The sequence below is a fragment of the Phocoena phocoena genome, chromosome 1, assembly GCF_963924675.1.
Source record: "Phocoena phocoena chromosome 1, mPhoPho1.1, whole genome shotgun sequence".
NCBI classification, from domain to species: Eukaryota; Metazoa; Chordata; class Mammalia; order Artiodactyla; family Phocoenidae; genus Phocoena; species Phocoena phocoena.
The window spans coordinates 119,197,979-119,211,995 of record NC_089219.1 but is presented as its reverse complement, the minus strand read 5'-3'; the positions used below and the strand labels follow the sequence as shown (position 1 = coordinate 119,211,995).

General features: G+C 40.1%; 1 protein-coding gene across 1 annotated transcript in view; it reads left to right on the top strand.

Annotated features, from left to right (window-relative positions):
• Positions 1-12,155: 12,155 nt before the first annotated feature.
• The window catches only part of RGS5 (regulator of G protein signaling 5), a 48,172-nt gene continuing 46,310 nt past the window's right edge, over positions 12,156-14,017 (top strand). Inside the window, exon 1 of the mRNA XM_065883469.1 lies at positions 12,156-12,262. Within this exon, the coding sequence (XP_065739541.1) occupies positions 12,219-12,262 (44 nt within the window). The 5' untranslated portion in view covers positions 12,156-12,218. The remainder of the gene's footprint in view (positions 12,263-14,017) is intronic.

The following is a 14,017-nucleotide window of genomic DNA, read 5'->3' as shown; positions in this document are numbered from 1 at the left end:
AAAGACAAACACATACCAAAATATTAATAGGGATTTTGTGTGTGAAAATGGGGAATAAATGGAAATAGGAATGGTCTTTTAAAAGTTTAGTTCTATCGTTGCTTAATTTAAAGAAGAAAAAAAAATGCCTGGAAGCAAATATCACAACTTGTTGACAGTGTTGACTTCTGGGTGGTGGAACTGAAAATTGACCTTGTATATAATTTTAAAAATTTATCAGAAAGAAAGAAAGAAATCAAGCAACATGTAATGTGTGCTCCTAGCTTGCCTGAGGGTGGAACTCAGCAGCAATAAGGGAGATGAATCAGTGGGTGGGTGATGCCTCTTCATCGTCCACCACACATCCTGGAGGTCACCAGATTGGACGTTCTCCTTGTGGTGCCATCACTGGCTGTAAAATGTGTCTCCATAAACATGTTGCTAATAATAGCTAAATAAATCAATACATGATTTAGCTAAGAAAATGAATTAGAAATGAATCAGAGCAGTTGTGTGTGGGGAGAGAGGTGTGTGGGCATGAGACCCTTTCATCTGATGAAAACTTTCAATTACTCCCACCATTTCCATCTCCTCAGCTAATTCCTGTCCCCTGTAGTATCTAGCATTTGGATCTGAACCCCTGTGGGGTTATTCCTGCAAGGCAAATGGATACCTTTTTTGGGGGTGTTCTCTGAATTCTTTCCCTTGTTTCTTTAGTTACTACTCCTAACCATCTTTCCTCCTCTGATAAAGAGATTGAAACCACTCAGAATGTGATGACCTGTTTCCCTTTCTCTATGTTATTATAGCTTTATACCTTTTTCATACATTTACTATCATTTTGAGAGGTGTTCAGGAAGGAAGAGGAGAAAAAAATGTTTGTTTTAAAAAGAACTACAAAGTTATTTTAGAGTGTGATGATTAATTTTTTTTAACATCTTTATTGGAGTATAATTGCTTTACATTGTTAGTTTCTGCTGTATAACAAAGTGAACAGCTATAAGTATACATATATCCCCATATCCCCTCCTTCTAGCGTCTCCCTCCTACTCTCTCTATCCCACCCCTCTAGGTGGTCACAAAGCACTGAGATATCTCCCTGGGCTATGCGGCTGCTTCCCACTAGCTCTCTATTTTACATTTGGTAGTGTATATATGTCAGTGCCACTCTCTCACTTCTTCCCAGCTTACCCTTCCCACTCTCTGTGTCCTCAAGTCCATTTTCTACATCTGCATCTTTATTGCTGCCCTGCCCCTAGGTTCCTCAGAACCATTTTTTTTTTTTTTTTAGATTCCATATATATGTGTTAGGATACGGTATTTGTTTTTCTCTTTCTGACTTACTTCACTCTGTATGACAGACTCTAGGTCCATCCACTTCACTACAAATAACTCGATTTTGTTTCTTTATATGGCTGAGTAATATTCCATTGTATATATGTGCCACTTTCACTTTTATTGGAGTATAGTTGATTTACAATATTGTTTTAGTTTCTACTACACAGAAAAGTGAATCAGTTATACATATACATATATCTACTCTTTTTTAGATTCTTTTCCCATATAGGTCCTTATAGGGCATTGAGTAGAGTTCCCTGTGATATACAATAGGTCCTTATTAGTTATCTATTTTATATGTAGTAGTGTATATATGTCAATCCCTGTCTCCTAATTTATCCCTCCCCTCCCCTTTCTCCCCTGGTAGCCATAACTTTGTTTTCTACATCTGTGACTCTATTTCTGTTTTGTAAGTAAGTTCACTTGTATGTGATGGTTAATTGTATGTGTCAAGTTGATTGGACCACCAGGCACCCAGATATTTGGTCAAGCATTATTCTGGGTGTGTCTTTGAGGGTGTTTCTGGATGAGATTAGCATTTGAATCAGAAGACTAAGTAAACCTGATTGCCCTCCCTAACATGGGTGAGCCTCATCCAATCCACTGAAGGTCTGAGTACAATATAAAGGCAGAGGAAGGGACAATTCATCCTTTCTCCCTGATTGTCTTTGCGGGGACATGGATCTTCTCCTGTCTTCAGACTGGAACTTATACCATCGGTTCCGCTTCTCAGGCCTTTGGACTAGGACCACAGACCATTGGCTCTCCTGAGTCTTCAGCTTGCTGACTGCATATCTTGGGACTTCTCAGCCTCCATAATCATGTGAGCCAGTTCCTTATAATAAATCTCTGCCAATTTCTCTGTAGAACCCTAATACAATGAGCAAGCTCTTTTATATCCCCTCTGGTTACCTCATCCTTATGATGTTTTTAAAACAAATATATGCTGGATTAATATTTATTTCTATTGAAGTTTGCTTTTTTTTTTTTTTTCTTTTTCATTTTGGGTTCTAGCCCATCCTAGTCCATCATTTACTATGATTGATAGAATCTTGATTTTTGAATAGTCCACCCAACACATGAACTCTTCTGGGATAGTCAGAAACCTGCTTTGATCCCCAGCCCTGGGCAAGGCATCACTCTCCAATGTTTTACATTAATTTTTTTTTCCATATTATTCTCTCCTCAAGGCCCCTTGGGTATCAAACAGTAATTTAGGCTCTAGCTCCAAGGAGTCTCCTCTGCTTGTTTTACACATATTCCCACTATGAGACTCAATAGTCAACAACAGGGTTTACATGTCTATGAAAACTGAGTGTTCCATCACTCAGATTAATTGATTTTCTGGTTTTAAGTAGCCAGTAACAGCAGAACTTGGACGGTTGCATTTAGTTCAAGCAATCTTTATAAATGTCTATGTGCCTGATGTTGTATGAAGTGCTTGGGGTACAGAGGTGAATACAATAGGGTTCCTTACTTTAAAAAATGTATAGTATAGGGGGACCTTGAAGATGGCGGAAGAGTAAGACGCGGAGATCACCTTCCTCCCCACAGATACACCAGAAATACATCTACACGTGGAACAACTCCTACAGAACACCTACTGAACGCTGGCAGAAGACCTCAGACTTCCCAAAAGGCAAGAAACTCCCCACGTACCTGGGTTCGGCAAAAGAAAAAAAGAAAAAACAGAGACAAAACAATAGGGACGGCACCTGCACCAGTGGGAGGGAGCTGCGAAGGAGGAAAAGTTTCCACACACTAGGAAGCCGCTTCCCGGGCGGAGACTGCGAGAGGCGGAGGGGGGAGCTTCGAAGCCGCGGAGGAGTGCACAGCAACAGGGGTGCGGAGGGCAAAGCGGGGAGATTCCCGCACAGAGGATCGGTGCCGACGGGCACTCACCACCGCAGAGGCTTGTCTGCTCACCCGCCGGGGCAGGCGGGGCTGCGAGCTGAGGCTCGGGTTTCTGTCGGAGCAGCGCAGGGAGGGGACTGGGGTTGGCGGCTTGAACGTAGCCTGAAGGGGTTAGTGCACCATAGCTAGCCGGAAGGGAGACCGGGGAAAAGTCTGCACCTACTGAAGAGGCAAGAGACTTTTTCTTCCCTCTTTGTTTCCTGGTGTGCGAGGAGAGGGGTTTAAGAGCGCTGCTTAAAGGAACTCCAGAGACGGGCGCGAGCCGCGGCTAAAAGCGCGGATCCCGGAGATGGGCGCGAGCCGCGGCTAAAAGCGCGGACCCCAGAGACTGGCGGGAGACGCTAAGGCTGCTGCTGCCGCCACCAAGGGGCCTGTGTGCGAGCACAGGTCACTCTCCACACCCCTCTTCCGCGGAGCCTGTGCAGCCCGCCACTGCCAGGTTCCCGGGATCCAGGGACAACTTCCCCGGGAGAACGCACGGCGGGCCTCAGGCTGGTGCAACGTCATGCTGGCCTCTGCCGCCGCAGGCCCGCTCCGCACGCAGTGCCCCTCCCTCCCCGCAGCCTGAGTGTGCCAGAGCCCCCGAATCAGCGGCTCCTTTAACCCCGTCCTGTCTGAGCAAAAAACAGACGCCCTCCAGCGACCTACACGCAGAGGCGGAGCCAAATCCAAAGCTGAGCCCCTGGGAGCTGTGAGAACAAAGAAGAGAAAGGGAAATCTCTCCCAGCAGCCTCAGAAACAGCGGATTAAAGCTCCACAATCAACTTGATGTACCCTGAATCTGTGGAATACATGAATAGACAACGAATCATCCCAAATTGAGGAGGTGGGCTTCGAGAGGAAGATCTATGATTTTTTTCCTCTTTTCCTCTTTTTGTGAATGTGTATGTGTATGCTTCTGTGTGAGATCTTGTCTGTATAGTTTTGCTTCCACCATTTGTCCTAGGGTTCTATCTGTCCATGGTTTTTTTAAAAAAATTTTTTTAATAATTAATTTTAATAACTTTATTATACTTTATCTTCTTTCTTTCTTTCTTTCTTTCTTTCTTTCCTTCCTTCCTTCCTTCCTTCCTTCCTTCCTTCCCTCCTTTAGACAACGAATCATCCCAAGTTGAGGAGGTGGTCTCTGAGAGCAAGATTTATGATTTTTTCCCCTTTACCTCTTTTTGTGAGGGTATATGTGTATGCTTCTGTGTAAGATTTTGTCTGTATAGCTTTGCTTCCAACATTTGTCCTAAGGTTCTATCCATCCCTTTTTTTTTTTCTAAATAATTATTTTTTTATTCAATAACTTTATGATACTTTATTTTATTTTACTGTATCTTCTTTCTTTCTGTCCTTTTTCCTTCCTTCCCTCCTTCCTTCCTTCCTCCCTCCCTCCCTCCCTCCTTTCTTTCTTTCTTGCCTTCTTTCCTTCTTTGCTTCTTTCTTTCTTTCTTTCTCCCTTCCTTCCTTCCTTCCCTCCTTTCTTTCTTTCTTTCTTTCTTCCTACTTCTACTAATTCTCTCTACTTTTTCTCCCTTTTATTCTGAGCCATGTGGATGAAAGGCTCTTGGTTCTCCAGCCAGGAGTCAGGGCTCTGCCTCTGAGGTGGGAGAGCCAACTTCAGGACACTGGTCCACAAGACACCTCCCAGCTCCACATAATATCAACTGGCGAAAATCTCCCAGAGACCCCCATCTTAACACCAGCACCCAGCTTCACTCAACGACCAGCAAGCTACAGTGTTGGACAACCTATGCCAAACAACTAGCAAAACAGGAACACAACCCCACCCATTAGCAGAGAGGCTGCCTAAAATCATAATAAGGCCACAGACACCCCAAAACACACCACCAGACGTGAACCTGCCCACTAGAGAGACAAGATCCAGCCTCATCCACCACAACACAGGCACTAGTCCCCTCCACCAGGAAGCCTACACAACCCACTGAGCCAACCTTAGCCACTGGAGACAGACATCAAATCAAAAACAGCAGCAACTACGAACCTGCAGCCTGCAAAAAGGAGACCCCAAACACAGTAAGATAAGCAAAACGAGAAGACAGAAAAACACACAGCAGATGAAGGAGCAAGATAAAAATGCACCAGACCTAACAAATGAAGAGGAAATAGGCAGTCTACCTGAAAAAGAATTCAGAATAATGATAGTAAAGATGATCCAAAATCTTGGAAATAGAATGGACAAAATGCAAGAAACAGTTAAGAAGGACCTAGAAGAAATAAAGATGAAACAAGCAACGATGAACAACACAATAAATGAAATTAAAAGTACTCTAGATGGGATCAATAGCAGATTAACTGAGGCAGAAGAACGGATAGGTGACCTGGAAGATAAAATAGTGGAAATAACTACTGCAGAGCAGAATAAAGAAAAAAGAATGAAAAGAACTGAGGACAGTCTCAGAGACCTCTGGGACAACATTAAATGCACCAACATTCGAATTATAGGGGCTCCAGAAGAAGAAGAGGAAAAGAAAGGGACTGAGAAAATATTTGGAGATTATAGTTGAAAACTTCCCTAATATGGGAAAGGAAATAGTTAATCAAGTCCAGGAAGCACAGAGAGTCCCATACAGGATAAATCCAAGGAGAAATACACCAAGACTGTCAAACTATCAAAAATTAAATACAAAGAAAGCATATTAAAAGCAGCAAGGGAAAAACAACAAATAACACACAAGGGAATCCCCATAAGGTTAACAGCTGATCTCTCAGCAGAAACCCTACAAGCCAGAAGGGAGTGGCAGGACATACTGAAAGTGATGAAGGAGAAAAACCTGCAACCAAGACTATTCTACCCAGCAAGGATCTCATTCAGATTTGATGGAGAAATTAAAACCTTTACAGACAAGCAAAAGCTGAGAGAATTCAGCACCACCAAACCAGCTTTACAACAAATGCTAAAGGAACTTCTCTAGACAAGAAACACAAGAGAAGGAAAAGACCTATAATAACAAACCCAAAACAATTTAGAAAATGGGAATAGGAACATACATATCGATAATTACCTTAAATGTAAACAGACTAAGAAAGAAAAAGACAAATACCGTATGCTAACACATATATATGGAATTTAAGGGAAAAAAATGTCATGAAGAACCTAGGGGTAAGATAGGAATAAAGACGCAGACCTACTGGAGAACGGACTTAAGGATATGGGGAGGGGGAAGGGTGAGTTTTGACAGGGCGAGAGAGAGTCATGGACATATACACACTAACAAACGTAGTAAGGTAGATAGCTGGGGGGAAGCAGCCGCAAGGCACAGGGATATTAGCTCGGTGCTTTGTGACAGCCTGGAAGGGTGGGATGGGGAGAGTGGGAGGGAGGGAGACGCAAGAGGGAAGACGTATGGGAACATATGTATAGCTGATTCACTTTGTTGTAAAGCAGAAACTAACACACCATTGTAAAGCAATTATACCCCAATAAAGATGTTAAAAAAAAAAAAAAAAATGTAAACAGACTAAATGCTCCCACCAAAAGACACAGATTGGCTGAATGGATACAAAAACAAGACCCTTATATATGCTGTCGACAAGAGGCCCACTTCAGACCTAGAGACACATACAGACTGAAAGTAAGGGGATGGAAAAAAATATTCCATGCAAATGGAAACCAAAAGAAAGCTGGAGTAGCAATTCTCATATCAGACAAAATAGACTTTAAAATAAAGACTATTAGAAGAGACAAAGAAGGACACTACATAATGATCAAGGGATCAATCCAAGAAGAAGATATAAGAATTGTAAATATTTATGCACCCAACATAGGAGCACCTCAATGCATAAGGCAAAAACTAACAGCCATAAAAGGGGAAATCGACAGTAACACATTCATAGTAGGGGACTTTAACACCCCACTTTCACCAATGGACAGATCATGCAGAATGAAAATAAATAAGGAAACACAAGCTTTAAAGGATACATTAAACAAGATGTACTTAATTGATATTTATAGGACACTCCATCCAAAAACAACAGAATACACATTTTTCTCAAGTGCTCATGGAACATTCTCCAGGATAGATCATATCTTAGGTCGCAAATCAAGTCTTGGTAAATTTAAGAAAATTGAAATTGTATCAAGTATCTTTTCCGACCACAACACCATGAGACTAGATATCAATTACAGGAAAAGATCTGTAAAAAATACAAACACATGGAGGCTAGACAATACACTACTTAATAATGAAGTGATCACTGAAGAAATCAAAGAGGAAATAAAAAAATACCTAGAAACAAACGACAATGGAGACACAATGACCCAAAACCTATGGGATGCAGCAAAAGCAGTTCTAAGGGGGAAGTTCATAGCAATACAAGCCCACCTTAAGAAGCAGGAAACATCTCGAATAAACAACCTAACCTTGCACCTCAAGCAATTAGAGAAAGAAGAACAAAAAAACCCCAAAGCTAGCAGAAGGAAAGAAATCATAAAAATCAGATCAGAAATAAATGAAAAAGAAATGAAGGAAACAATAGCAAAGATCAATAAAACTAAAAGCTGGTTCTTTAAGAAGATAAACAAAATAGATAAACCACTAGCCAGACTCATCAAGAAAAAAAGGGAGAAGACTCAAATCAGTAGAATTAGAAATGAAAAAGGAGAAGTAACAACTGACACTGCAGAAATAAAAAAAATCATGAGAGATTACTACAAGCAACTCTATGCCAATAAAACGGACAATCTGGAAGAAATGGACAAATTCTTAGAAATGCACAACCTGCCAAGACTGAATCAGGAAGAAATAGAAAATATGAACAGACCAATCACAAGCACTGAAATTGAAACTGTGATTAAAAATCTTCCAACAAACAAAAGCCCAGGACCAGATGGCTTCACAGTAGAATTCTATGAAACATTTAGAGAAGAGCTAACACCTATCCTTCTCAAACTCTTCCAAAATATAGCAGAGGGAGGAACACTCCCAAATTCCTTCTACGAGGCCACCATCATCTTGATACCAAAACCAGACAAGGATGTCACAAAGAAAGAAAACTACAGGCCAATATCACTGATGAACATAGATGCAAAAATTCTCAACAAAATACTAGCAAACAGAATCCAACAGCACATTAAAAGGATCATACACCATGATCAAGTGGGGTTTATCCCAGGAATGAAAGGATTCTTCAATATACGCAAATCTATCAATGTGATAAACCATATTAACAAATTGAAGGAGAAAAACCATATGATCATCTCAATAGATGCAGAGAAAGCTTTTGACAAAATTCAACACCCATTTATGATAAAAACCCTGCAGAAAGTAGACATAGAGGGAACTTTCCTCAACATAATAAAGGCCATATATGACAAGCCCACAGCAAACATCATCCTCAATGGTGAAAAACTGAAAGCATTTCCACTAAGATTAGGAACAAGACAAGGTTGCCCATTCTCACCACTCTTATTCAACATAGTTTTGGAAGTTTTAGCCACAGCAATCAGAGAAGAAAAGGAAATAAAAGGAATCCAAATCGGAAAAGAAGAAGTAAACTGTCACTGTTTGCAGATGACATGATACTATACATAGAGAATCCTAAAGATGCTACCAGAAAACTACTAGAGCTAATCAATGAATTTGGTAAAGTAGCAGGATACAAAATTAATGCACAGAAATCTCTGGCATTCCTATATACTAATGATGAAAAATCTGCAAGTGAAATCAAGAAAACACTCCCATTTACCATTGCAACAAAAAGAATAAAATATCTAGGAATAAACCTAGCTAAGGAGACAAAAGACCTGTATGCAGAAAATTATAAGACACTGATGAAAGAAATTAAAGATGATACAAATAGATGGAGAGATATACCATGTTCTTGGATTGGAAGAATCAACATTGTGAAAATGATTCTACTACCCAAAGCAATCTATAGATTCAATGCAATCCGTATCAAACTACCACTGGCATTTTTCACAGAACTAGAACAAAAAATTTCGCAATTTGTATGGAAACACAAAAGATCCCGAATAGCCAAAGCAATCTTGAGAACGTAAAAAGGAGCTGGAGGAATCAGGCTCCCTGACTTCAGACTATACTATAAAGCTACATTAATCAAGACAGTATGGTACTGGCACAAAAACAGAAAGATATATTAATGGAACGGGATAGAAAGCCCAGAGATAAACCCATGCACATATGGGCACCTTATCTTTGATAAAGGTGGCAGGAATGTACAGTGGAGAAAGGACAGCCTCTTCAATAAGTGGTGCTGGGAAAACTGGACAGGTACATGTAAAAGTATGAGATTAGATCACTCCCTAACACCATACAGAAAAATAAGCTCAAAATGGATTAAAGACCTAAATGTAAGGCCAGAAACTATCAAGCTCTTAGAGGAAAAGAGAGGCATAACACTCTGTGACATAAATCACAGCAAGATCCTTTTTGACCCACCTCCTAGAGTAATGGAAATAAAACAAAAATAAACAAATGGGACCTAATGAAGCTTCAAAGTTTTGCACAGCAAAGGAAACCATAAAGAAGACCAAAAGACAACTGTCAGAATGGGAGAAAATATTTGCAAATGAAGCAACTGACAAAGGATTAATCTCCAAAATTTACAAGCAGCTCATGCATCTCAATAACAAAAAAACATACAATCCAGTCGAAAAATGGGCAGAAGACCTAAATAGACATTTCTGCAAAGAAGATATACAGGTGGCCAACAAACACATGAAAGGAGGCTCAACATCATTAATCATTAGAGAAATGCAAATCAAAACTACAATGAGGTATCATCTCACACCAGTCAGAATGGCTATCATCAAAAAATCTAGAAACAATAAATGCTGGAGAGGGTGTGGAGAAAAGGGAACACTCTTGCACTGCTGGTGGGAATGTGAATTGGTTCAGCCACTATGGAGAACAGTACGGAGGTTCCTTAAAAAACTACAAATAGAACTACCATATGACCCAGCAATCCCACTACTGGGCATACACCCTGAGAAAACCATAATTCAAAGAGTCATGTACCAAAATGTTCATTGCAGCTCTATTTACAATAGCCCGGAGATGGAAACAACCTAAGTGCCCATCATCAGATGAATGGATAAAGAAGATGTGGCACATATATACAATGGAATATTACTCAGCCATAAAAAGAAACGAAATTGAGCTATTTGTAATGAGCTGGATAGACCTAGAGTCTTTCATACAGAGTGAAGTAAGTCAGAAAGAAAAAGACAAATACCGTATGCTAACACATATATGTGGACTTTAAGAAAAAAAAAATGTCATGAAGAACCTAGGGGTAAGACAGGAATAAAGACACAGACCTACTGGAGAATGGACTTGAGGATATGGGGAGGGGGAAGGGTGGGCTGTGACAGGGCGAGAGAGAGTCATGGACATATACACACTACCAAACGTAGTAAGGTAGATAGCTAGTGAGAAGCAGCCGCATAGCACAGGGAGATCAGCTCGGTGCTTTGTGACCGCCTGGAGGGGTGGGATAGGGAGGGTGGGAGGGAGGGAGATGCAAGAGGGAAGAGATATGGGAACATATATATATGTATAACTGATTCACTTTGTTATAAAGCAGAAACTAACACACCATTGTAAAGCAATTATACCCCCATAAAGATGTTTAAAAAAAATGTATAGTATAGAGCTATAGCTTTCAAGCCTTTTTGATTATGATTTATAGTTAGAAATACACTTTACCTAATGACCATGTTCACACACATATATGGATAATTAAAGCAAAAATTTCGGAAAACAATGTCTAACTTTCTTCATGCAATGTAATTAGATATTTGCCTATTATCTTCTATTTATTTAATTTAAAGCATGAGGTCATAATACACTATATTGACTTTACAGTTCCTGATCAACAGTTAAAACCGTTTAAAACAAATAATTTCAAATAAAAAGGAACTTTATGAGCATCATATTTAATTCCAAATTTAGAGCTTTTCTTACAGCTTATGTGATGTTCTTTATTTTTAGCTGGGATTCATGCCTACCCCTTAGGCATTTGCATTTACATATTAATTTATCAGCCCCTTGGGTCCTGAGAGGATGAAACACAAATAAAATTAATTTTGGTGAAAATAATCCTTGAATGGTGGGAAGCAGGAAAATGTTGAAGGGGAAAGCGTGACAAATCTAACCAAGGATGAGTGACTTGGTGGGGGTGGTGCTCCGAAGAATTACCTAACCTAGTCATCAAATAAAGATCAATCAGAATACCACTTATAGAATTAGGGGAACTTGGGGGGTAAAATCTAGTAGATAGAATCATGTAAGGTATTTTGTCTCTTTCATCACTCAGCTCAGGGGTTATTGCCTCCAAAAAAAATCTTCCCTTGTGGTGCTTGAAAACACAATATCCTGGACCTGCCTCTATTGCTCACTTATATCGTACTGATATGATGTTTGGGGATCTTGAGAGCAGAGAGTACCTTCTTCTTTGAACTCCTAGCATCCACCTGAGTGCCTGGCACATCATAGGGACCCATGTACATGTCCCCTGAACTTCTCTAACACTGTTTCCTCCACTGTGAAACAACGTTGGGCTATATGATCTGCAAAGGCCCTTACAGTCCTAACAATCTACGACTTTGACATATCTGAACTAGCCCAAGGCCCTCTGCTTCATAACAAAGCCCACATCTTTGGTGTGGTTCGTTCAAAATTATGTGTTAAAACATGAATGATTTGTGCACAGTTTAGGGACTCCTCTTGCCCTGGCAGAGTAAGTGTTCTGATAAGAGCAGTTGGAAGCCTAATGCAGCAGCGCCTGCAGCAGAGAAAAGATTCCAGCCTCCAACTCCCACACAATTGCTGCTGTTCTCCAGCCTGTAATTTCCTCTTAGGCTCTGGATTGGTCCACAGAGTGACAGAGGGCTGGGAAAGAGCCTCTATATATTCCTCAGAGAAAAAGGCAGTCCCAGACGGATTTGAAGTTTTCAAAGACTTGCTCTGCTGATAAGGACTTGTGCTCAAAGCTGAGGACCTAAGCCATTTGCCAAAATGTGCAAAGGACTTGCAGCCTTGCCCCACTCATGCCTGGAAAGGTGAGTTATTTTGACTTAAGAGGTGGAGATAAGGAGAATCTTCACTCAGGGGAGGATACTCAGAGGCAATAGAGGGCCACTGTAGTTTGTGGCAAAACAGGTGGTTGATTATAGACTGGGAATTGCCTCCTCTCTGTTAATGGCAAGGTTTTGAAAGATCTGAGCTAGCAGACTGATGCAATATGAGATATATCATACATCATTTATATCCAGAACATCATTTCCTCTGAGGAGATGCCTACTTTATAAGCTCTTGTTCAGACTCAGAAGTGTATGGTTAAGAGCATGGATTCCAACATCAGACTGCCTGGGTTTGAATCCTGGCTCCATTACTTACTATTTGTGTGGTGTTGGACAATTTATTTAAACTCTGTATCTCAGTTTCCTTACTGGTAAAAATGGATCTACTAAGTATCTTCCTCACTAGCTGGTTATGAGGATTGAATTACTGTATGTGAAATGCTCAGAACACTGTCTGGCACATATGAGAAATGTGTAAATGTTAACCTTTATTAATGTACATGGAATAAGAAAGGAAGACTGAGATTTGCAATGAGGCAGAGAGGACTTCTCATTTTTCTTTGTATCTGGATACCATCAGATAGAAGGAGCTGGATTGCTGGATAGAAGACAGCCCTTGGGACATAGAGATTATTTATTAGCTATCATTGTTCTTTAGATACAGAGGAGCACCTTTGAGGCTCTGTGGTTGTCCTCAGACTGGACAATGTTCTGGAGGGAATCCTAAGTATCTAGACTAAGTAAACAGGAGGAGAACAAATATCTGACTTGTTAGAAAATTTAACCCAGAAATCCTACCTGATGCAGAGAATTAGGGATATTTCTCCTCTTCTTAGTTCTTAAGAATGAATTTGATTAAATATTTTTTGATCCTACACTAAAGGAAATAAAGGTGATCCTTGTACAGCCTAACTTCATCCCTAAAGGCACTGTCAATGTTTGCCTAAGAAGGTTGTGTTGTTCAATGGATCTGTACTTCTGTCTCTTACAAGTTCAGGTTTTCTTTTTGATGACTTCGACCCTAGAAATAATCTCAAAATGATTTTTAAAGAGATAACATCCTAGCAAAGGAATTTGTCTCCAACAATACTGTCTAGTGACCAGAAATAAAGACCTCTTTCACTTTGTGCTGTCAAAAGCACAGATTATTTTTAAAAGATGTATATATTTTTTAAAAAAGTAAAGTAGGACTTAAGTAACTAGACTAGGACTAGATTGTAACTAGGTGGGCAATATTGGCCATTGGATCATCCTTGGGGGGGAGACAGGTTTCAGTGCTGGGTACTGTTTATCAGCCTATCTTTCCCCCTAGAGAAAGCATGAGAAACAGGGGGAATACAGGGGTGAAAGGCAATTCCTTGAACATGACGATGCATAATTTTTTCCATTTCCACTTTTACAACTCTGCAAATTGCAGATTTGACTTTTACAACAATTTTAACCCATGTCTTTAGCCCACTTATTGTTTGAAATCATGTACTTTCATGTAATGGGTAAATCTTAACCTTGTTAATTGGTGAACTATTGCCTCAGAATGATTGTTAACATCGGTCTGCTAGTCATTTTGTGATCCTATGACCCGCTGCTTGGCATTTAGTGAAAAAGCAAGAAATATTTGTTGAAAGTTTGGCATTGTTACTAATGTTGCCCGATTTGTTTTTGTAAATATGCATAATGTTTACTGAGGCACATGGATTGCACATTTCTTTCATTGATTCCTATAACTGTTTCATA